This window comes from Periplaneta americana, chromosome 3 (assembly GCF_040183065.1).
Source record: "Periplaneta americana isolate PAMFEO1 chromosome 3, P.americana_PAMFEO1_priV1, whole genome shotgun sequence".
Taxonomy (NCBI): domain Eukaryota; kingdom Metazoa; phylum Arthropoda; class Insecta; order Blattodea; family Blattidae; genus Periplaneta; species Periplaneta americana.
In genome coordinates this window covers 46,518,612-46,544,136 of record NC_091119.1, presented here as the reverse complement: position 1 = coordinate 46,544,136, position 25,525 = coordinate 46,518,612, and the positions used below count along the sequence as shown (strand labels likewise).

General features: G+C 35.1%; 1 protein-coding gene across 2 annotated transcripts in view; it reads right to left on the bottom strand.

Moving 5' to 3' along the window:
* LOC138696012 (mannosylglucosyl-3-phosphoglycerate phosphatase) overlaps positions 1-25,439 on the bottom strand; it is an 82,150-nt gene extending 56,711 nt beyond the window's left edge. Inside the window, exons 1-3 of one of the 2 annotated variants that reach the window (XM_069820478.1) lie at positions 25,277-25,439; positions 24,272-24,452; positions 1,575-1,803 (exon numbers count right to left, since the gene is read on the bottom strand). In XM_069820478.1, the coding sequence (XP_069676579.1) occupies positions 1,575-1,803; positions 24,272-24,397 (355 nt within the window). In that variant the 5' untranslated portion in view covers positions 24,398-24,452; positions 25,277-25,439. The remainder of the gene's footprint in view (positions 1-1,574; positions 1,804-24,271; positions 24,453-25,276) is intronic. The other variant, XM_069820481.1, reaches the window with a different exon arrangement.
* Between the last annotated feature and the right edge of the window lie 86 nt (positions 25,440-25,525).

Here is a 25,525-nt window from a genome sequence, read left to right as displayed (position 1 = left end):
GTCAGGTGAGTAGGGAGGATGTTCTAAGTTCTCCCACGCCCATTGCTGTAAAAGGTCCCTGTCGCAAGCTGCAGTATGGGCTGTAGAGTAATCATTGAGGATTACGGCATTGTCCATCTTGGAGCATGGCCATGTATGTGCTGTTAACTAGTCACCAATGCACACAGACGCCACCTAGCAGTGGCACTCCATAGTATAACACAGGTTTTCAAATATGTATATGGATTAACCATGTTGCCAATGTTCTGAAGATATAACAAGGTTGCCATGACTTATAAAACGACTTTCATAGTTATTTAGACTGAGAAGTTTTGAAATGAAAGGCCAGTATACAATTTCAAAGGAATCACCTTGTCTCATTCTGTAATGCAGTCACAGACAATAAATGTTGTCTACTATCATCACTTCCTTAAACACTATGTGAGTCCAGGAATTCACACAAAAGGTCATACTTGAATCATACCCAAATGCTTTACATGACAATGTTCATTTGAGGTGAGGACAGGTGGTAATGGGAGATGATGAATTTTATGACGCAGTGCATTATTTGAAAAAGGAACTTTATCTTCCATAATGGAGTCAGCAAGGTTATTTCTTTTCCTTAATCCAGCACTGTCGCTATATTAGCATTTTTCGAGGTATCAAATTAATTCAAACAACAAATTTTACAAACACTCCTACTTGCAAAATGAAATGTCATTTTTATCACTTTTATCATAAATAACTAATTAACACACAATCCCAAATATCACCTGTTCCTGAATAAGACTCGCATCCTAAATTTCTAACAACAAAATTCGAAACAACATACATATGAGACCATGATATGGATAGTCTGAATAAGACCTGCACTCGATTATGAAGCAATATTTTTGCAAAAACAAAAAGTGTGGGGATTATACGTTACCATCATTTACTATTTCCTTTTCCAGCAACCACATAACAAATTCAACCTGTTATCATCATCTTCATCTTCGTCGTAATAATAATCATCTTCATAATAATAATAATAATAATAATAATAATAATAATAATAATAATAATAATAATAATAATGATCAACATCATCGCCACCCTACCCCATTATCTCCTGACCTAGTTGCCTCATAAGTGGTGGCTTCTTGGTATCACTTGTGAGGTTCAGATTTGTCTTCGGACAGTTGACTAAACAACAACAGCAACAACATCATCATCATTCTTATCATCACCACCACCACCTCCTCCTCCAAAACCATAATTTTTAATTTTCATCTTTCAGGAACTGGGTGCTTTGACCCATTCCATTCTCACTCACGTAAGGTATATGAACCAACACCATGTGGCTGAATTCACTGTTACGTGAACAATACCACATGAAGCCACTATTGAAGACAACATAGAACAAATACAAAACAAGAGACATCCTTGCCAGGAATCAAACCTAGGTCTGTTAGATTAGTAGCTGGATGCATTCCTCAAGTCACAAAAAATAATTAATCCCAATGTAAGCAATAAAAATGGAAACATTTCCCACTACGATATAGATACCCAGACTTTAGTACAGTAAATGAACATCATTCTAAAACAATGCTTACACATGCTTGGTGAGAAGATATCTCCACTGAAGAGCACAAGAGGGTTGAGGTGTGAGAAAGACTTGATAGCAGTGCAGAAGCGAGCTGCTCCTCCAACAGGCTCTGTGACTCGAGACTCAATGTTGTACACGTCATTGTAATGCAGGATCGTCAGAGACGAGCCTCCCATGGCGCCACCAGAGAGTGAGCTCAAGGTGCGACGGCCTGCTTGACGGACTTCCAATGATGCCTGTATCACATCACATAACACTCAGAAACAATACAATTCAATTATATATGAATACTGCAACTGTATGTGCTACTACATCTCATAGGCCTATATATACAGTATTTTACAAAGCACTCATTCAAAAATATTTTACAGTAATCTATATTAAAGATAATTTGTAAGCAGTTTGTGACAGGAGCAAATATAGTCACTAATATACTGTTGCTATTTAAATTATGACTGACGAAAAATGAACCTACGACAATCTGTCAAGACAACTTACTTTTAATGACAGTCTTGATTATCACCTTAAACAGCTAAATTTATTTTATGATTTGTGTATAAAGTATGACGCCCTAAACTTCTCTGAAAAACTTCTGCGAATTCAGACACATTTTAATATTTATAATTTGTGCTCTAAAATATTAAGCTCTGAGAACATCCGACCTTTATTAATTCATTTGGAGCATTTCTTATGGAAGAAAAGGAGAAGGCGTCGAAGTAATGAAAGAAAGTCTGTTCCAACAGATGCTTTATCTCTAAAAAATCTATCAAGATCTGCCACAGATTGGATCCCAGCTCCCACTGTGTAAGACCATTACTAACTGAGAATTGACTGAGCCTATATTTGGGCCCTTTCAGACGATGCCACTTAATGGCATTTCTCAAAAATGCTGTCACTTGTGAATGATGGATATAAATGAGGACTTTCACACACAGCCATGAAAGTGGCACTGCAGACGGTCCAAGTAGTTGGCTTCACTGCTGGTACGGCCACTAAAAGTAGCACTTCCCATCATGATACCAGGAATTCAATTGTAGGTTTCACACAGGGCTGCAGTCATACTACTCTTTCAGTGGCACGACAGTAGTGCTGCTACTGGACGAATGTTGGGCCACAACAGTGTACAGTCTATTGTGTCACTGTGGTTTTTTTTTTTTTTTTCGAATTTCATCGGCAATTCCAGCTAGAAGATCTTCAAATGACTTCTTAGACATGCGAAAATACGAAAAACTTTTCATCGTCCTGATGTAAATCATTAAATAAAGTGTGAAACAGTCCTTGACTCAGTCTTTCTCAACCCAATGGATGCTGCTTCTTACTCTATTCTTTCTCAATGTGAGAAGCGTCACCAAAAGTATACTTCATCTATGTTCATGTTCACTGGAAGATTGAAAAATTCTCTACAAAAACCTAGTGTATTAAGCAGGGCTTCACACGCGCATTCGCAGAGCTTCAGGCATGTATTTGCAGCACTTCAGATGCGGGATCATAGTGCTTTAGACGAGCGTTCGCAGTGTCACCAACAAGCCACTAAGTGGTCTCGTCTGAAGTGGCCCTTACAGTTACATTTCCATCTTACCACCACCATCACCATAATCTACATTATCATGTAGGTCTTTTGGCCTGTTCCAAAACTTCAACTAGAATTGGTCCTGCCTTCATCTATTATAAAATAAATACTCATTTCATTTGAATTACTCAATATGTTTCTTTTCTTTTTCTTTCTTTCCCCCCCCCCCCCATATTCTGAACTAAAAGAAATGGACAATTCAAGAAAATTTTTAATCTGCACACATCTTACATTTATGGAAAAGACAAGTTTCCTATTTCATGAAGGCCACAAGAGTAGTTCTGGAGTTAGGAACTGCATGAGTTTTTTTTCAAGGCTTTACGTAATGATAAAATGAATGTTAGGTAATCCTTTACAAACCTTCTGTCTCACCTCACCAAAAGACCATCTCACTATCAAGAATTCCACTGATGTTAGATAACCTCATAGTTCTTACAACTTTGTTAAATAACTAATTAAGAAGACTATTTCATGACAAAACTATTTCTGCAATGTGCATAATTATGAAAATTCTGTTATTAGCTCCTAGGAAATTCATTAAAATGCAGTAAAACTTTTACAAAAGCTAAGGAAAAAAAGCAGTTAATGAATGAAAACATTTATGTAACAATATCAGTTACAAGTGTTTAGCCACTGGTACTTTCAAATACAATCAAGACCTTCCTGTACTGTGCTTGTGTGGTAGTGTGAAGAATTCTTTTTCTGACAGGACAAAATTTTAGACAAGAATCATGTCCAACACAGTACAGGTAGACCTCAACTTACGACGGGGTTATGTTTTAACAAATACATCGTAGGTCAGAGTCATATGAATACAGCATAGCACTGTAACTTACAACTTGTCAGAAGTCATACAACACATATCAGTAAGTCACATTATATGTATGTTCCAACACTTTTAAAATTGGTGCATATAACTGTTACTAAATATACAGTACAATACAGCATTTAAATAAGCATCATACAGTCCTACAGAGCCTCTGCTGCTTAAGTGCAAATGATCGTTAGTCGAGGGATAGCTGTACTTCAATTATTACACTGATAAAAAGATCATACATTTTTATGCTCGTTTACTGTATTTACCTAAGAGGAGTAGGTACAATTCAGACGGTATGATGATTGACAGGTGACAAAAGAGTTTAATACAAAGAAGATGCGCCAATCACATTGTTTTATAACGGTCAAAGTTCAAATACTATATGCCACCTCTTTTCTCACTCAGTTGTCAGTTGTATTTTTATACATAATGTAACTGTTGCCAATCATACCAACTCAACTATACACGTACCTATCTATTCAGAAATATGAAATTTTTGGCACCTGACATATTATGATCTATCCAAAATGAACAATGTCATTTCTTACATATTTTGAGAACTAAACTTAGTAACAGGTAAATTAATCTAAATAGTAAATGGATTAGTACAAAGGAAACTAATTAGATTTGTGAAATAAAATATTCTGGGAGTTAAGTTATTTGCAGTCACATAAAAGTTAAAATATTAATTCTCTCAAAATAATCGACTTTATGAGTTATCCTATCTCTGCAATAAGAGATCCAATTTTGTTCATTACCATTTAATTACATTTCTCTTTACAATATGGCATCTGTTTTTCAAATATTTTACAGTTTCTGAATGACAGAAGCCATCACCATACTGCCTCAACACGGACACAATATTGTTGCAGTAAACATGGATGTGCTACATCAAGAGATATAATCCTCCAAACACTTACCCTTGTAATCACTAACCTAAATATGAACATGTAGTTATGCACCGTCATTGCACTCATGAAAGCAAAGCATTGCTTGCAGCCATAATATAAAGCTTTGTGTGAAAGGTCTGCCTCATTTGAATAACTATGAACATGCTTGTAGCAAACATCATTGAAAATTAACATATAGCGAGTATGTTTACACCACACGGCCCCATTCAGCAGTTAAATTGACATTTCCATAAGAGTGTAATTATTCACAATAACCTCACTTGAGTTACCTGATAAGTAAAGAATAAGCTTATACTTTCTCACAATGCACAACTTCCGTTAATTTGAAATAGAATTAACTTAATACAGTAAAACCTCGATAAAATGTGCCCACTTATTACGCTATCCCATGTAATATGCTTCTTTTGTCCGGTCCCTGGACATTTCATATATAACACCTTTATGAAATGTCCCGTTTGTTGTGCTCAAGTCCCACATAATACGCTATTTTAGTGGAATATTTTCGATGTAATTTTTAGCACTGTACTGTAACAGCAATGAAACATTTTGGCCATTGAACTCACTGGTGCCAATAACCTGAAAAATATTGGTATTCGACCCTTTACCTGTGCACTTAAACCTTCATACTGTACAATACCCCAACCTCTTGTGACACTCTCTTATTCGACTCTTTACCTGCGAGCTTAAAGCCTACATAGTTACAATACCCCACCCTCTTGCTAAACCTCTCTCTCAAACAACATTCCTCACTCGGCTGTAATAAAATTCTTGCTGGTCAGTTTGTTGTTCTTTAGTGTATTGAAGTGTCTGTGAGAGTGATTACAATGAGTGTTAAATGAAAAGAGCTTTTTGTGTCTGGAAAATTGGAAATCTTACAAAAGTACATTGGAAACAGTACTCTTAATCAGAAACAACTCTCTGATTCATTAGGAATCCCATCATCAGCATTAAGGACGATAATAAAAAACCACGACTCATTTACTGCAGCTGCAACATCAGAAGGATATAAGCACAGAAAAGTGAAGTGTGGTAAACATGAGGGCTTAGAGAACACGCACACGACAAACAACTATAAATGACTTTTTTTTGATCGAAAGAATTAAGTATTGTAAATGTCTTTGATGTACAGTACAGTAATTACATAATGGAGTAATACTGTATTACCTTTCATGAATTATGTATTTCAATAAGAAAAATGCTAATAGATACAGTACTGCAGTAGGCCTATATGGCAAAATTAATATACCCTCCTAATATGTGGTCCCTTGAACAGCGTCTTATCGGGGCTTTACTATAGAGTCAAAAATAAGTGTAGTCATATCAGATATCAGACTATTATAGTGACTGAAGAAAACTTTGTATTCAGCAACCATGTATTTGGGTGCAATTTCAGAAACTTTTCTGTATTAATTACAGGGTTCATCCTCAGGATAATATAGCTGAAAACTTGAAAAGGTCATACACTCTCTTGTCTGTTACACTTAACTATGTCAAACAACTATACAAATTAAAATTGTTTCGGTAGTTCTGTATATACAGAATGTAACAAAAATATTGAGATAAACTGGGATTGCTCCACACTAAAACAAGGGGAAAAAAGTCATATAAGCCCTATACATCCATTCAGAAATGCCTGGTTTTTGATTTATTCAACAACAAAGCCAAATAGTCATATTTTAACTAAATCTGACGGAATACATTTACAATGACACAATAACAAAACAAACTCCCAATTCACAATAAATATCCAAAATGTCATCCACCTGCTTCAACACAAGCATGGACAGATCGCAGACTGTCACAACCTTTCAAAGACCCCAGGATGCTATCTAATAGTTTCGCAGGCTCCTACAATATGTTGACGAAGGCTTTTCATTTTGAAACTCTGTTGCATAAACTAGGGTTATTAGGCGTCTCCACAGATAAAAGTCTAAAGGACTGAGGTTGAGCAAATGTGCAATGTGTGTGGTAGATATTAGCAAGTGCATCTCTAACAATGTGACTGAAATGTACTGGAATCCCATCAAGCACAACAACATTGTTGCTCATAATGCCAGAGGCACATTATGTGGAAAGTCTGGAAGAATATTTACAATAAACTCCCTGTAGAGACTGCCTCTAAGATGTAGTGGTAAAACAAATGCAACTACTATGCAATCACCTACAAAACCAGCCCACACACTGATCTTGAACTGCTGCTGGTGTCTATCTGATTTGTACTGTGAGGATTTTCGTCAGTCCACAAATGTTTGTTGTGTAAATTTGCGATACTATCTCTACCAAATGTTGCCTCATCTGTAAACAAGACTGAAGGTTAAACAACGAATTGCCAGTTTGTGCAATGAGCCATTGGCAAAAGTTCTTTCATAGTGGGTAATCAGCAGGCACAAGACCCTGCACATGTTGAAGATGATAGGGATACAGAAACTGCTCATGAAGTATCCTCCATGTGGTCATATGTTTAGTCAACAGTCTGAAGACTGGTTGGAACCTCATAAATGACACCAATATGGCATCACTCACGAGTCATAAAGTAACCAAGCCAGAAGATGAGGTAGGGTGGCCAGTTCCTTTCCCCCTCCATTGCATACATCATTGACCAGTAACACATTACACTAATCAGACTTAAGAAGTATACAACAAATGCTCTTCCTCTGACAAGTATCGTCAAATGAGATGTACTGCCTGAATAGATGTATCAGCCAGAATTTCAATCAGAGGTATAGTTCATTCAATGTCCTCGAGTGCAGTTGGGTGTAAGCCAATGAACTGCACACGAGGAAACTGAACTGAACTCGTGTGTGAGAGTGAGTATGAGTGAATGTGCGTGCGTGTGTATATGTGATTCACAAAGATTTACCGCTGCTTACGGAGCTTATTTCTGAAGACATTCTGAGCAAAAAATATCATAATCTCAATATTTTCAGAGTTACATTAAGTTGAAGTTGTTTGTAAAATATCATTAATCTTTAGTTTTACGGATAAAATAATATTACAGATAAAGAATGAACTATTCAGGAGTATCATTTCTTTAATTAGCTAGTATTCTGATACTTAAATGTGTTGTGAATTCCATAGTTTCTTCGTACAGATTTTTTTTTTTAGATTTTTACTACAAAATTACATTTTTCTTACGCATTTATCACAACAATTGTTACAAATCACGCCACTTTTGTAAACTCTTCAAGATTGTACATTAGGATGCATAATTAAACTGTAAAAAATCAAATTCCTAAAGTCGTATGATTTGTAACAATTTTTGTGGTAAGTTCCTAAGAATAATGTAATTTTTAGTTAAAATTTGAAAAACAAAATCTGTACAAAGCAATTAACAACACATTTTTAGTTTCAGAATACTAGTTAATTAAAAAAATTATTGAATTTAAATACTATTATAGTCACAATCATGCCATGGTATGAAAGAAAAATTGGCATGATTGTGGCTATAATAGCATTTAAATTCATTAATATGTCACATCAACGGACATTTATATGTCACCAACATCATAAGATGAAGATTACATTTTAAAAAATTATACTTCTGAATACCTAACTTAGTTCATTCTCTATTTCTTTTATCCATAAAACTAAAGAAAAAAGGTATTTCACTTCAAACTATGCAATTGATACAGCACTGTTAAACAATAGAGTTCAAAAAGAAAGTAGCAAATAATTTGATACATAATTTAATTTCTTTTAAGAAAACATTTTTTCTCCAACATGAACTGAACACATAATTTCAATGTCATTCAACTCCTGATTCTTATTCCCAAGAAGATTCCATTTTATACCCACCTCCCCCACTTCTACATACAACTCGTACTTGCACTAATGACTGCTAGTTTCTCACATACTTGTGTTATTTTTCCAGGTCCCAGTCTTGTTCTGCTACACTGTCATCATCACAAAACTCATTTGCGATGTATGCTATTGCTAGGACAGTATCCTATACTATCTGCACAGTTCAACCACAATCTACAGTCTGGCAAAAGGGAGCATGGGGTCTTCAATACCAAAAACAGACGATCCAAAAATCCACACTCAAAGAGAATGCAGCCATTGTGGCAACAGCAAGGGTCAAATCCTTCCAACTCATGAGGAATGTGAATAATTTCAAGGGAAAAATTGTTCCGGGGCCGGGTATCGATCCCGGGACCTCTGGTTGAACGTACCAGCGCTCTACCATTGAGCTACCCGGGAACTCCACCCGACACCCTTGAAATTATTCAAATCTGCTTTACAGGGAGCTTCACCTGAAAGACTAGATTTGCATCATGAGGAATGTCTTTACACAATGAGGGATTGCTTCAGCATGTGGACAGTTTTCTAGAGGCTTCATAAAGCAAGCATTCATTCCCTGTTTTTGCCAAGAAATAGTTCCTTATACCCCAAAACTGTAGATAGGATTCGTTCTACAAGAGTTTACAACTCCTTAGAAGGTGTGGGGAGCAACAACCTGGCTCTGACAAGGCTAATTGAGATGTCAGAGGCCCATTTGCATTAACTCCAGAGTTTCAACAAGTAATCAGGAGACCTGGATGCATAACTTGTTCCATGTTGGAGCAGATTAGCTCTGCTATCGTGATGAACTCTAAGATGAACTGCATGGAATATGTGACCATTCTTAGGGAATGATGTTCGCACTAGTGTGAGGAATTTATATTTTCAACAAAGCATCTGGTGTAGTATAACAGTTCAGTGCACACCTCCTATGAGACAAAGAACCTTTGTGATGCTCTGACATCCTAGTGCTCGACTGGCTACTCAACGTTATAGAGAATTTCCAGGTCAGGAAGACTCAGGTGTGTCAAAAGACCACAGAAAAACCAGAGCGGTCCTCTTAGAATCACTGCCAAGATATTTGGGAGTATCTTCATAAGGAGTTGAAGTTCCTCCATATCTTACTGGTCTAGGAGTCAAATACTGGAGAGGTAAGGACATTGGATAGATCTTTAGAGTGATTTGAACCAAAACATGTAATTTGTTTTTACGGTTTTGATACTACAAAAAAGAAAATAGCACTTCTTACTTATATTAAATACATTTTATTTACATTTATTATACATCTTAAGAATGATCCATTTGAGTATAAGATTATGCTATTTATTTTCTAAATGTAGGTCTATAATTTGTAATAGCTCTCAGGGTAATTTAAAATATGTTATTTTATGTAACTGTGCGTATACTTAGTTAATCAGGATAATTATTATATTCTGTTACATTATATTCATTAATTTTATCTGTAGCTTTAATATAAACTTTAGTTAACTACAGTTGTAATAAATCTGTAACAGCAGTACAAAGCAGATGTTGCAGAGGGGTTTCTCGGATACTCCCATTTCCCTTATTCCACAAACACTCTCCACCACTCATTTAATTTATCATCTGCAATAGTTAAAAATAGTCTGGGGCGACGTCATGGATTAGTATCGGTTATAAATGCTGATATAAGGACTTGAGGCTTTGGGCCCTGGCACTTACTAGGAACTCATTTAGGAATGGAATTTGACTGTCACAGCAGAGACAGGATGGCCCATCTGTCAACGTCGGATTTACAAATGCCACTCAGGCCACCTGAAAGACTTGAACGATCATTGCATATATAGGGTGCACAATAGGCCAAACAAGTCAAAGTGCAAGCATCCATTCCGGATCCAGCCCTCGAAAAGTCAAGCCATGCACGTATATGTAATAGTTGAAGCAGAAGATGGAATCTCGTAAATAAGACGCCATTATTGAAAGTGTCAGAAAAAAAGCTGCAGCAACCTGCTCTCAAAAAAGCTAAGTTAGAATTTATATAACGATTATATTACCGGTTGTTCTGTATAGTTGTGAAACTAGGACTCTCACTTTGAGAGAGGAACAGAGGTTAAGAGTATTTGAGAATAAGGTTGCTTAGGAAAATATTTGGGGCTCAGAGGGATGAGAAAGTTACACAACTCGAAACTGCACACATTGTATTCATCTAACATGATTAGAACATTAAATCCAGATGTTTAAGATGGGCAGGGCATATAGCAGAAATACATATAGAGTGGCAGTTGGGAGACTGGAGGGAAAAAGGCCTTTGGAGAGGCAGAGACGTAGATAGAAGGATAATATTAAAATGGATTTGAGGGAAGTGGGATATGATGGTAGAGACTGGATTAATCTTGCTCAGGATAGAGAGAGATGGCGGGCACATGTGATGGCGGCAATGAACTTACTGGACTGAGATTTATCATTATTTCAAGGAACAGGGTGTTTATATCTTATCTTGTACTTATTCTGTGATATCTCTGTGGTGGCCCTGCATAGTGTTAACCACACAGTCTGGGAATAGGACCATCGTGTAAGAGTGTCTATTTTATAGACAAAGAAAAAGATCAAAATATCTCGATGGTACTGTAGTGCTTAAAGAAGAAGATTCCACACCACAAACACTATAGCATTTTCCAGCAGTGTGACAGTGTTAACTCAAGAATAAACGGTAAATTTTCACTAGCAATTTAAATAACCTCACTGTATGACGTTCCTAACACTCCCAAGTTCGTAAGTATAGAACATATAAATTCATCATATTTTCCTATGGTACATAGGAAGAAGCCCTAAGAGAAATGGGCCATGGACCTATATGCTCTTCCCTATAAAGTTCCCCAATTTCTGATAAAACGATGTAAATGCCCTAGTTCAGCTTCTATAAAATACCCGAGGTTACTCGTCTCTAGTCACATTGCAAAAGAATAGAGAACCTTCCAATTAGCAGATTAGAATTAGTGGCGACTCTTCTGATGGCCTTCACTTGCTTCAGTCATCGAAGACCAGACGAACGAATCTTCTCGACTCCATTTGCACTGTGAAATGGCAAAGCTTCTTTCAATGTGCAAGCTTACACCTTCGATCGAACAGCAAACGAACGAGTCCTCTCGACTCCACCTGCACTGCAAAATGACAAAGTTCCTTTCAATGTGCAGACTTATACCTTCCGCCATTTCTTCTTCGTCCTGTCCTGTGATCAGTTTGATCTCGTGTATGTGGTACCTAAGAGGTTACGTCCATTTTCGGCTTTTCCCCTTCAAAATTTTCTAGAGCTCCTTCAGTGGAGCAGCGTAACCCAGAGTGAGACAAGTGGCCAACAGGCTTGGAGCTCACGTATTCAGTTTCTTCAGCCCCGAACCCTTTACAAGGACGCGTTTTGCGTACCTTTTAAATTTCTCCTTTCCTTTCAATTCAATATGGTACATAGATAGTGCAGAACAAAGAAAAATGTTACCTTTTACATCTCTGTCTATAAATAGAATATCTCAAATATAAGTGATAAGGTGAAAACTTGAATGGCATGGAGATCCTAGAAAAACGTTTCAATTTCAATAAATGAAAAATTACAGCAAGATAAAGTTCAATCAAAGACCATATTGCTGCAATATCTAACTTAGAGCTGATAAATTGTAAAAGTTTAAAGTTAAAAAAAAAGAACAAGTAGTCCTAATATTTGGCTACTTAAAGATTATTTAGTAGTTTTTGCAAAATACCGCATATGAAACTGTTAAAAATTACATGTACATATGGTAACTTGGTGAAAAACTCCTTTGTTAACTCACCTTGTCCTCTAATAAATTCAGACAGCCCTATGCACTTGTTACAGTGCCAGGTTTCCTATCTTTCACTATCAATAATTCTTTCATTAAGTGAACATGAATAATTAACAAATAAGTCCAATATGGTACTAACTACTTAAAATCCAAAGAAGATACGGTATCGTGTAATAAGTAGGGAGTGAAGTTACTACATGTTAACTGGGAAAATTTACCATCTCCACTATTTTGTATCAGGTGTATTGCCTACTTCGAGTTTTGTTTATAGGTTACCTCTGTTAAGATATCAGTTACTGTACTAGAAAAAAACTGGCTTTGACAGTGTATTTTGAAGACCATTAGTAAGCACTACCAAAAGACTAGTACATTTGCAATACTAAAACTAATTCTATCTAGTCTAGCTCAGCTAATAATGAATAAATTACTGAAAGCTTTATGGAATAAATACAAGCATACAAATGTGTACTTAGAAGCTGTGGCTGATTTAAAACTATACACAAATCAATGTAAAATCAGTTTGTTTATCTAACCCATGAAAATTTGTACGAAACAAGATTTCTATAACATCCTCAGAAATTTTCCTTTATAGATCTAACGACTTTTAGGATCATTATTTTGAACATGTGAATTAATTAAATGGAGCCAGTGATTTTAGTAAGATGAATAGTAGCCTACAGATAAAGCAAAATCAAAACTGTCCTTTTACAATTTTGCCCACCAAGAGTTAAAATTAATTAACAATATTATTGAACAGCATACATTTTTAAATATGTAGGTATAACGTAATATACAGGACATAAATATAAGCAATAGTTAAAGAAAACATTGAAAATTTTCAATGATTACTTAGTAACCATATGACATACATTAAGAAACATTTCTGAAGAAATTCTGTCGAGTTTTATAAATATATGATTTTGCAATTACACAGCAGTAAAAACAGAATAATAATGAAAAAAACTAAAATAAATTAATCAGAAGAAATGGATTCTTAACATACGTGAAGAAGAAGAGAAGTGAAGATATTGGCAAAAATTTTAAATGTAAAACATAATTGAAATTATAAAACAATATAAAATAGATTGGAAAGTAAAACAATATAAAATGTATTGGAAAGGTCGTGTAGTGGCGGTAGCAGTGGTGGTAGCAGTAGCAGTGGTGATGGCTAAAGGCACATCTTTTTTGCATTTTATTTTTTCCAATTTCGCGGAAAGAAAATTAATTTTACCGTTTCTTCGCGGAATATTATCTGCGCAATCACTTTAATTTTGCTTTATTTTTATTGAAATGTTTGACAAAGATCATTGTTAAAATTACCAATGTATTGTGCTAACTTTGCTAAGGATGTAAATAACAAAAATAAATACAATACTTAAAATTTGATTAAATTATTATTCTTATTATCTAGTAATAATTTACAAATTACTTAATTCTTACTTTTACACTTCTACTTTGTAAAAGAGCATGATACACGTTACAATAGAGCTCTCTTTCATCAGCCAACTCCTGTCTTTGATGTCAAAATATACTGTGAAAAACCTTTCTGCATCAACTGATGAACAGAGAACCAAAATAGATTTTAACACAGCATTTGCAAAGTTCACATGCACTTAATTTTAATGCCTGAAGTGACTCGATAATTATTTCAATTTTTTCGTTCGGATTTTCGTCAATTTACTTTAAAATTATATCTTTAAGAGCAAGATACCCCACAATAATACAAGATTATTTAACATTTTAAAACTTGACAATTTTAGTAAATTTTCACATATTTATAAAATATTTTCATAGCTGCTTGAATTCTATAGCTGCTTGGGTGAAATAATCATTCAAAAGTACAAATAACACATTCCTTGCAACATATGGAGACAGCTTTTTATTTGTTTTATTTTTGCAATCAAGCTGATTTTGGTGACAATTGTCCGAAAAATGTATGGAGGATATCTAAATAAGTATTAATTTACTTGGCACCTTTGAACCAACTATCCCATCTATTCAACATAGGCTTGGGCTACATGAAATCGACTTTTCTGATATGAACGAACATATGCTTAGTTATGAAAACAATTTTTTTGTTTTTCAACAAAATTGTATAGAGTTCATCAAAATTCTTTTGCATTACCTCACGGAACAAGATAAATTTATGATTCCGAGAAGTGATATGAATTAAATGGTCTCCCATAATTACTTTCAATAATTCACAACATTTTAACATGTATGTGGTGGAATATTTTTTTTAGTTGTTATTTAATGACGTTGTATCAACTACAAGGTTATTTATCGTCGATGAGATTGGTGATAGTGAGATGGTATTTGGCGAGATGAGGCCGAGGATTCGCCATAGATTACCTGGCATTCACCTTACAGTCGGGGAAAACCTCGGAAAAAAACCAACCAGGTAATCAGCCCAAGTGGGGATCGAACCCGTGCCCGAGCACAACTTCAGACCAGCAGGCAAGTGCCTTAACCGACTGAGCCATACCAGTGGCCGTGGTGGAATCAGTTAACACATATTTTACATTTTCATATTCGATTTCAAATTTATGCAAAACACTGAGGATTGCTTGCAAACAAGTTTTGCTGTTGAAAAGGTATAAAAATGGACATTCTAACAAAAATATCTTCTGTTCAAATATCGTATCTTCAGTTTCAATCAAGACTGTGAACACACAACGCCCTACTGAGTCAGCTGTTTCATCACAGATTAGGGCTAAATCCGTCTTCCCTTTCAAAGACAGTTCTACATTTGCAAATATTTTATTGGCACAATAAGGGACGTGTTTTTTTTTAATTCAAGTTTATTTATGCACACTTTAATATCTAGGTCATATCGCATGTAGTATCTTTGAGTATATTAGTAGGCCATGGACTATTGTGATTCTGTTTCTATTGTCATGCATTACATATGGCTTGTATTCATTTAATCGATTTCAGTTTTATTAATAATTATGGTAATGGTGAGTAAGGCAGTCATTAATCACGGCATGTAAATTTTCAACTCGGCATTTGCCTTTGTAACTAAGAGAAAGCATGAAAAACCTTGTCAGATTGCCCGGCACAGGGTTTGAACCCAGGCTCTCCAGAATGCGAGTCTAGTACATTACCACTGAGTCATCTCTCTTGGTTAGGGGATCTTTTCTTAGTTAAATGGCTTTAGAGAGATCTCTGGATCCTAATGAATTAAGAAAAAGAAAAATCAGTAAGTATAGGGAAATGGAGTTTTAACAGTGCTAGACTGACCAACATAAAATTGTATGAAAATTCATTTCATACCTGGAATATACTTTAGAAGTGATACACATACTGTGGGTTTTTTTTCTTCCCAATTATGAAAGTTCCAGTATTACCTGGAGTTTTGATGCTGGAGTATTTAACTTGCACTTTAACATTAAATGCTCCTCATGTTTTTAGAAACATGTTTAACTATGGTATCTCTTTTCTCCCGATCAATATGAACATCACAAAACTTAAAATATTGCTTTCAGACACATATAAACTTTCACTGGCAAATTCTTTAGCTCTGCTGTGCACTGTAACTGTTGTCATTTGACCCATCTTCACAACTAATCCTTCAAACACTTAAGACATGTTCAGACTGCAACTGTACTCAAAATTAACCAAGCCTGCATATGGGCACTACCTGCCAGAAATATAAAAGTTAAGATTCTTGGAAAACCCAAAATTAATGTCGTCTCACATTGCAACTTTCAAGCAGCCTATAATCTATTTTCCTAGAGGAAGTAAGAATACTAATAAAACCATAAAAGCCATTTACTCTGCGCCTACCAACGGCCAACTAGAGAAATTGGTGATCCAATTGATAAAATTTAAAAACAAACCAACAAATTCAATACAATGATAGCCTCGTCATGGTCGTATTAGGTTTCTTTGAAAACCCATTCGGCCATTCGAGTAGTATGACAATCTTAACGTCCCTGTCCCACACCACTGCCTGAAGGAAAGACTTTTGTTCGCGCTACAGTATGCAGGTAAAGTCTGAGTGCCACCCATTGGTATTTCTGTCTCTGTTGTTGTTGTTTAGTCAACTGTCCGAAAAAAAGAAGGCATCACTTATGGGGCAACCAGACCAGGAGATAATGGGGTAGACTGGCCAGTTCTTTTCCCCCTCCATTGCATACATCGCCGACTAGCTACATATTACACAAGTCACACTTCAGATGTATACAAACAATTGTTCTTCCTCTGACACATATCATCAAGTGAGGTGTAATGCCTGATAATAGCTGTGCATATCAGCCAGAACCTCAATCAGAGGACGTTCTGTCTATAACTAATTATATTTTTGTCATGCTGCAAAACCATTTCTTCCCCCTTCACGCACATGAACTTGAAACAAAATTTGAAACTTACTTTCTATGAATATTGCTAGAATTTCGCGCTTTTCGCAAAATGAATCAAATTCGCTTCAAAGTAAACTTTTTGCTGTAATTCGCGAAAATAATACCGATATTTTACCAACCACAATTACATGATTTGTAAAGATACATCAGAGTGATTTATTGTCGCATTTAACATTTAGTGCTTTATTGTCGCATTTAACATTTAGTGCTTTATTATTGCATTTATCGTTTGTGAGATAAGAAAATGCCTCTAGTGATGAAAGTGATGCTGGTGACAGTAGTGATATGACATGGATGAAAGTGATAGCTGCTTGTCATTGTGATACCAGCAACTGTCAAAGCCATTAACACGCCCAGAGAGGCATAATTTTAACTCATAACTTAAAACATTAAAAGGGCATTAATTAAAAAACTACGTAGATACACAAACACTACAAAATTTTCAAATTGACATTATCCTGTTATACCTGCAAGACCAGACAACCACTGTGTTAAGTTAGTTACAAAAATAAGTTTTAGCCATTCTATTGCATTAGATTGAATGCAAGAATATTTTGCAGTCGGTTTATCCAGAAGTTAACACTGACCTATACACGAAACTTGCTATGAAGTCTTTACTACTGAAAACTCAGAAGACAACAAAAAAGTCAACACAGAAAAACACCGATGATAATAATAATAATAATTGTTTTATACTTCTGCAATTTCTTTGTTTTATAGAACAAAATATTTTAATCAGACTAAGATGAAGAATCATCAAATAAAGATACAGAGAAGTCAGTTATCACAAAATTCAGCACTGTGTACTGGTTGCTATGGCAACGACTGTTAACTTCATACTAAGTAGATAGAACACTTTTGAAATGAGGAGCAAGTGGCATCATTACAATCACCATCATAATCATGATCTTCGGGTTTTGTTCAAGTAATACAGGAAATTATGTTAATTTTTTATGTTTAGCTCATGGCAATTTATTTGAATGCACTGAAGATAAGTTATTCCTTTAATTTGTGCTGCAAATTGTCGAATAATTTTCAACAAAGAATGCATGCACTCAGGACAAAATAATCGAAAACCAAAAGTGCTTCTAAAGTATTTGGTCAAGGACAATTTATTTGAATGTAATGAAGATAAGTTATTCGTTGAATTTTGTACCCTGGTAGAAAAAAAAAAACTATCAACAGAATTTTCTATACCAGTACCTATTATTTAAAACAAAATCGACATAAGTAAATGAACAAGTCTCCTATCAATTTGCCAATCTTTCATCACTGCACTAAATTTACGTGATACTATACAGTACAAACTTGGGGAGATATATACAATTGCATTTAACTCATACACCATTTCTTCATGTGATCAGCATCAATATTTTCAGAAACTGGTGAAATAAAATTCGTTAATTTTTTATTTATTTATTTACATCCATCTGCTGATTCTCACACAAAGCATAGAATATTTAAATATATATGGTGGCAAGTTAAAACATCAATTAAAAAATTAGATTAAAAATAATTTTCACAATCTTCAAAACTTACAATTAAATTCATTTTGATCTCAAAATTAAAAAAAAATAATCCAAATGTTTAATTCTTTAGGCTACGCTTGTTTCCTTAGATTAGTTTTCCAGTGCTTGCTCAGGTTAGCTTTAGTAATATGTCTAGTTTAGTTAGATTTGGTTTTTTCGTATTTATTTCGGTACTTTAGGTTAGTATTGGTTTTTTTAGGTTAGATTTGATTTGGGATTTTTAGTGGGCTATTTTAAGATGCTTTATCAACTGCTGTGGTTATCTAGCATCTGAATGATATAAAGGTAATAATGCCAGCGAAATGAGTCCAAGGTCCAGTGCCAAAAGTCCCCTAGAGTTTGCTCTCAATGGGTTGAGAGAAACCCACAGAAAAAACCTCAACAAGAAACTTGTTCCAACCAGGATTTGAACCTGAGCTCGCTCGTTTCACAACCAGGCATTAGATTTGATTTGCTCAGGTTTATTTTTACTTCATTCTACTACTCAACTCGCTTCAGGTTAGTTTCAAAACTAAGTCAACATTATCTCATTCGATTAGTGGCAAGGTTATGTAAGTGCATAATGGATTGCAACAGTTGGTAACAGCACGTTCATTTGGTTACAAATTTTGCACTGGCTGTTGGTAAATGACCTGATTCCGGGTAATCTCATTTAATGTTATCTGCGATTTACAGAGAAAATAATAATCCTACTTTTGACCTCATTATATCTCAGAAATCAACTCATTCTTCGACTCTTTCTAAGGTAGGCCTACTAAAACAAATGTCAGAACAATCTTCAGAAGAAACTGACCATACACATATTTGTCCTAAAACAACAAAATGTTTTATGCTGATGATGATCACCACCACTACCATCATCGTCATCATAATCATTGTCATTACCATAGCCATTAATGTGCTTAAAAACACTTTGTATTATTTGTATCATCAATATTACATCTTCACAAAAGTACATCTCTTTACCATGTTGTCATCATTGTGAAAGAAGGATATAAGTTAAAACGAGGAAGACTTATTTCGTCACTATGAAAGGGAGGAAAAATTCCACTCTTGCAGACATTAAACCTCAGCCTGATCGAGAGGAAATCATAAATGTTACCAATGATTGTAGAGGAAGACTACTGATTTAGAACATTCAAAATTAATTCCTACATTCTAAATGAACTTCGACCTATTTTTACAAATCAACGGTGGCTGAGCTATGATTTTCAGAGTAGGTAGAGGGGCAATCGAGTAAGCAGAACTTAATCAAGGTGAGTAAACTTAATGATATTACAACAGCTCTCACAAAGCAGAAGATTCTTATTAATTAAATGGTCCAGTTAAGTTCTAAAATTTCAAAACTATTATTATTATTGTTATTAGTAGATCGATGCAAATGGAGCACATAACAGACAGAATGATATCATAGGAAGGATTCCAACATTATTCGGCATGTTCCCTATGTAAATGCGACAGTCATGTACACAATATGTTGATGTACAGACGAACCAATAGAAATGACACAGTTTCCTAACATTTTCGCAATTCATTTTGTAGAGATATTTTAATATGATTATAAATGTACAAAACTAATTAAACATTTCATCCTAAACAAATACTACATATACTTTACATGTAAGATTTCATACAGAACGCAAATAAAACCACTGTTTATTTGTAACGGGTTCATGTCATTCTATTCGCAAAAGCACTGGGACAATTGTTATTTTCTTTCCTTTTCTTTATAATGAGTGTGAGTTTTAGTGCACATCCAATCCGTTACCAGTTTTCTTCCAAATATTGTTACAATGCACAACAAATGACAATTTTATAAGTTATTAACAGAAAACGATTGTCATTTATCTGATAGCATGGCCTTATATGCGGAAAAGCTTCTTTCTACATCTGTTGAAACAACTAGGGCATATGTAAAATCCCGTACAACATTTTTTTCAACTTCTGTTAGTTCTTCAAAAGAATCCTTATCTCCACAAATACTGTCACTAATCTTGCAGAGTTTATAACATCCAAAATTTTGTTCAACACATTTTTTATTTTCGCAGATATTATTTTGCCAGTTTTATCTTCTACTTCAGTCACTTTCTTCCAGATATTTCGCAATAAGAAAATCTGATCAACCAGTTTTGTACCAGACTTTTCTAAAGCTGTTATATAATCAGGAATAAACCAATAATTCGATTCAATGTATTTCAGTTGTTGTTTTATGCTTCAATCAATCAACAGACATTGGCTACTTGGTATAGCAGATGCATCTTTCATATTAAATGATTGAATAACATTCTGAACCTGGTCGAAATATTTACAATAATAACTGCAGGCCTTCAACCAGGAACTCCAACGAGTAATTATACGAGAATAAGGAAAAGACACACCAGGATATATCTTCTTGAATGCTTTTATGTGGACAGGTGCTTTAACAAATATCTTTTTCGCTGCCCCAATAAGTTCATCAACACCAGGAAACTGACATCTAATTACTTCTGCAGTATGATGACAGGCATGGGTGAGACATGTTACATGAATCATATTGGGGAAATCGAGCTTCAAGTATTTACTAGCTTTTATCATGTATGGCGCTGCAACTGTCACAAATAAGAAAACGTTCTCGCTCTGAATACCTGAAGCCCACAATAACTTCTACCATTTTCAAATATAGTACATATACTATAGTTCACTACATCTACTGTTTCACATGTAAGAAGATATGGTCCATTAGGTCCTCTTGCATCCACTGCAACGACAACAACACTAACCACATGACAACCAACCATATCTGTTGTCTCATCAACTGACACTTAAATCTTATGGTCTTTCAATGTATTTCTTATGTTAATATGCACTTGTCGTAACTTTTCTGCGCAATGTTGATGGATGTAGAATTTATGTACCAGTATATTTCTCAAAAAAATTGCACAAGGTTTTGTTGTTAAGTTTATGAATAGGAATATCTGCTGCTAAAAACGCATCACACATTTCTTCATAGAACACTGGAGTAAATGAAGAACTATAACCCTGCTCACATTTTCCGCCTTATTTTTTCAAGGTCATTAGAGTGTGTTTGTGTACATCCCTATTTACGTGCTCGAGGGTCTGTTTTAAACAAAAAAAGAGAACCATATAACAGGGCATTAACAGAGGAGAAGCTTTCAGATATTCAAGCAAGAATTGAAACCAGCCCGAGGAAATCTACACGCCAATTGGCACAGGAGTGTGATATTTCACAAAGATTGGCATTACAATGACTGAAAATACTACACTTTCATTCTTACAAAGTGTTAGTGGCTCATCAGTTAACACAACGGGACCCAGCTGCCCGTGTAAATTTCTGTTGGTGGATGCTGCAATCTGTCCATGATGGTATTGTCGATCCTTCTCTTTTAATTATGACGGATGAAGATTTTTCTCTGTTTAAGTGGGTATGTGAATTCTCAGAATTCAAGGTATTGGGACACTGACAATCCTCATGGTGCATGAAACTCCTTTTCACGATCAGAAAGTCAGTGTTGGTGTGGCATATCTGCATGCAGAATCATTGGCTCTATTTCCTTTCATGATACCGTTAACTCAGAATGATATATGCCCTGGAGAATGAATTCAGACGAGTGATATCTGAAATTTCAGAGGCGGAGATACGACTATTTTGGAATTTTTTTAACATGATGTAACATTTGTATCAAGAACAATGGACATCATTTCCAACAGCTGCTTTGATGAAAGGTAAAATCCACATTAGTTTTCAACTTCATTTATTCATTCATTAGGTAACTCATAACTATAGTCGCGATGCTGTTATTTCTGGCGTGACTCCGCCTCTTTGCTTACGTCTTAGGAAGTGAAGGCTCTATAAAGTCTAGGTAGGTAGTATCGTTCGCCATTTTTGGTCTTTCGTTCCCGAGCTACCATACGAGGAATCTATTTGCCACACCGTTAAACATTATCATGTCGTAGCTCCTATGATAATAAATCAAACGCACTGTAATTCAGCAAATAATTGAGCGGCAAATAACGTCTTCGTGTGCTTTCTGCGAACGCCAACGAAAGAGCCAAAATGGCGGGCGATTATATTAAGTATTTAACGAGCCTTAAGAAATGAATAACGTCTTCATAAGCGAATCACAAGACGCACACGTTTAAATGTAGCCAACCTGCAACGCGATTGGCTGCCGGAAATAAGAGCGACGGGACTATAATAATTTAGGCCTACCATAATGAAAGTGAACGCCTGTCCGTGCTGCTACAGCTTAACAGTGAGTCGAGTAATGGATTGCAGACAATCTGTTCCCCAACATCTCCTGCATAGTGCTGTAATGTTTCGCTGCCTCTCTCTGTACTACCACTAGCAGGTATTACGTACTTTGTGATGTCATTCAGTATTGTCTTCTGGTGAGAAGTTCAGTGACTATATGTTTCGTAACATTATCCATTTCTGCCAAACGCTGTACATTCCATTATGTTCAAAACATGATTATATAATTATAATATAAATATATGGTACCGTAATACATTTCCATTTACCGTATTGCTAAACCTGTATTTTCGGAAATTTGGTTTTTGCTTACAAACTATAAGTGATGGAGAGAAATAAACGTTATTACCGGTATTTCAAACCAAGTACATTAAGAAAAAATTAACATTTCCCAAACAGCAGAATCACTGTAGAATAGTAATTCAAGGTGACCCAAAAGATGACAATATATGGGATCAAATTTCCTGTTAATCTACTAGAAACTATCCTTCCTTATGCCTCACGCCAATTTTGTTTTGGAGGGTAGATTATTACTAGAAAAAGCAAATGTTATATTACTATAGGCCTATATTTTTAAATGTCGATTAGCACAAAATTAATTTTTTCTCACACATCTAGATACCAAAAAAAAAAAAAAAAAATTAAACAAATTTAAGCTAAAATGTAAAGTATACTTAACAAATTCAAATATGAGCATAGCCAGTTTATGCACATCGACGAATGAAGCTGTGAAATAGTAGTTAAGGCAAAGTTATGACTATGAGCCAATGTAACAAAGTGAAAGGTTGTGGATGTGCGGCTGCATATACAGTAAGTTAAAATGAAATATATACATACTAAAATTAAATGTAAAGTTAAAAAGTAGAAATAATAAAATCAAGGTAAATTAATAGATGAAAGAATAAGAAAAACGATAATGAGAAGGAAAGAAGAGAGTTAAGGGAGGAAGAAGAAAGGACAGAGCAGAGGGAGGAAAGTGAGAAAAGACAAATACAGTTTTATTATGTTAACCCCATCCGTAACCCCCAAGTTAGTGGAAAAACGACATATATAAAACGTAAGCCTTATCTACTCAATTACCGAGAAATTAATAGGGACAAATAGCAAGGGAAGGCACAAGTGAGGGAAAGCTATCTCCTTGTTGGAAAATAACAAATCGTCCACTTTTAATGGGGAAATAAGCAGACACACAGATCAGCTAGGCCTACACTTACGTTAGGAGCTATAATAACAGCGAGTGTGCCAAGCAGAATGTTTGTAACAATGAGTTAATTCACCGGACAAACTAGAGTTCTGCTAAACTTACAAAAAAATGTCGTAACATCAGATGGCACCCTCTGATGACAAAATAATTTGCTGGACTTGTAAAGACAGCAGGGGATGAGCAAGCCTTTTGCAACAGTAATGGAAATAAACACTCATTTCAACACAATCTGAATCTCTAATTAACAGCACCTATCTACCTGTTCCTGTAACTATGTTACATTAGGCTGCTATGCCACCATTTGAAACCTACCACTCGCATGAAAGTGAAAGTGCTCAGTATGTACAGAAATGCGTAAAATGCCAAAGTATTATGAAACAGGGCTCATGCACGAATCACAACAGAGAGTGCAATTACAACATTTAAAGATACAAAGTTCAGAAAATAAAAGGTACAGTGCAGTGAATATCTAAGAGGTTTGTTAACCTGTTTCAGCCATCCCACAACACTTCTCACTCCCGATGACACCTCTCCGGGAACGTCGAATGGGGAAGATTCAACCAAGTCTGTCCATTTTGATCTAAGTGCCGCTTGGGCCGCAAAACTCGCCATTACCAAACCAAACTTGAAACCACAATCTCTATTATTCCCAAGTTGCTTTAGAGGTCTGAAAAGATGTATGTAAATAGCTGATCGACTGTTATGTTTAAAAATAACATAAGACGAACAATTTAAAAAATATATTACCAAGTTTTAACACAAGTTGAATTATTATAGGTAAAAACACAACTTCGAAACGTTTTGTGATAATTTATAAGCTAGGTATAATAAATTTAGATACGTCATATTCTTTCTATAGTTTAAAAGTACAAAATTGGAATATCATTTTTTGATTGTCATAACTTAATTGTTCCAGAGTATTGTTCAAATTCATTTCTGTTAAGTTATGCAAAACAAAACATTTTTATAAATTCTGAGCAACGTAAAAATAAACAAATGATTGTGACATTAAATTCATTCTGACATTTTAAGAATAAACACCAATTTTATGTAATAATCAAATTTTCTGGAATCGAAGATTACAAAAAGGCATATAATTCAAACGAAAACTTTCACCTAGTAAGTTTGAGTATTAATTGTTCATTTTCATATATCTCATTCATAAGAAAATGCTTCAACTTAATTTCTTTTAAATGTTTTCATATAGAGTAACTCAAAGGGACGTCATATCATTTCACTGCAGATGTTAGTAAACAAACCATTAAAAAAAACTAAACGTCACTTGAAATAAAACTTCGCATTATAACCATTCCCATCATGCGTTTAGTAAACCAAGCACAACTAAAATTAAATGTTGCTCCTTCCCAACATTCAAATTCTTGGATCGAAACCCACAACCTTGACATAAAAATCGAAAGGTGAAATGAAGTCTTGTTCTATCTTTGACAATTCAATAGCCCTCACACTTAAACACGATGTAAATTGGCTTACATTTAATTACAACATTGATGATTGCACGGCCTTTAAAATGTGTAAGAATCTCTGTCCTACAATCAAATTAGACAAATTCCATAGAATTGAATTACGCGTCTAAAGACAGTAACCTGAAAATATTTCATAGACAAACTTAGCAGACTGGAGCACACACGCTCCAAACCACAAGCCGCTATGGCATACGCTCAGAAAACGTTTAAACTTCAATTGTTTTAGAATGGGATGACAATCGCTGGGAAGCGATCA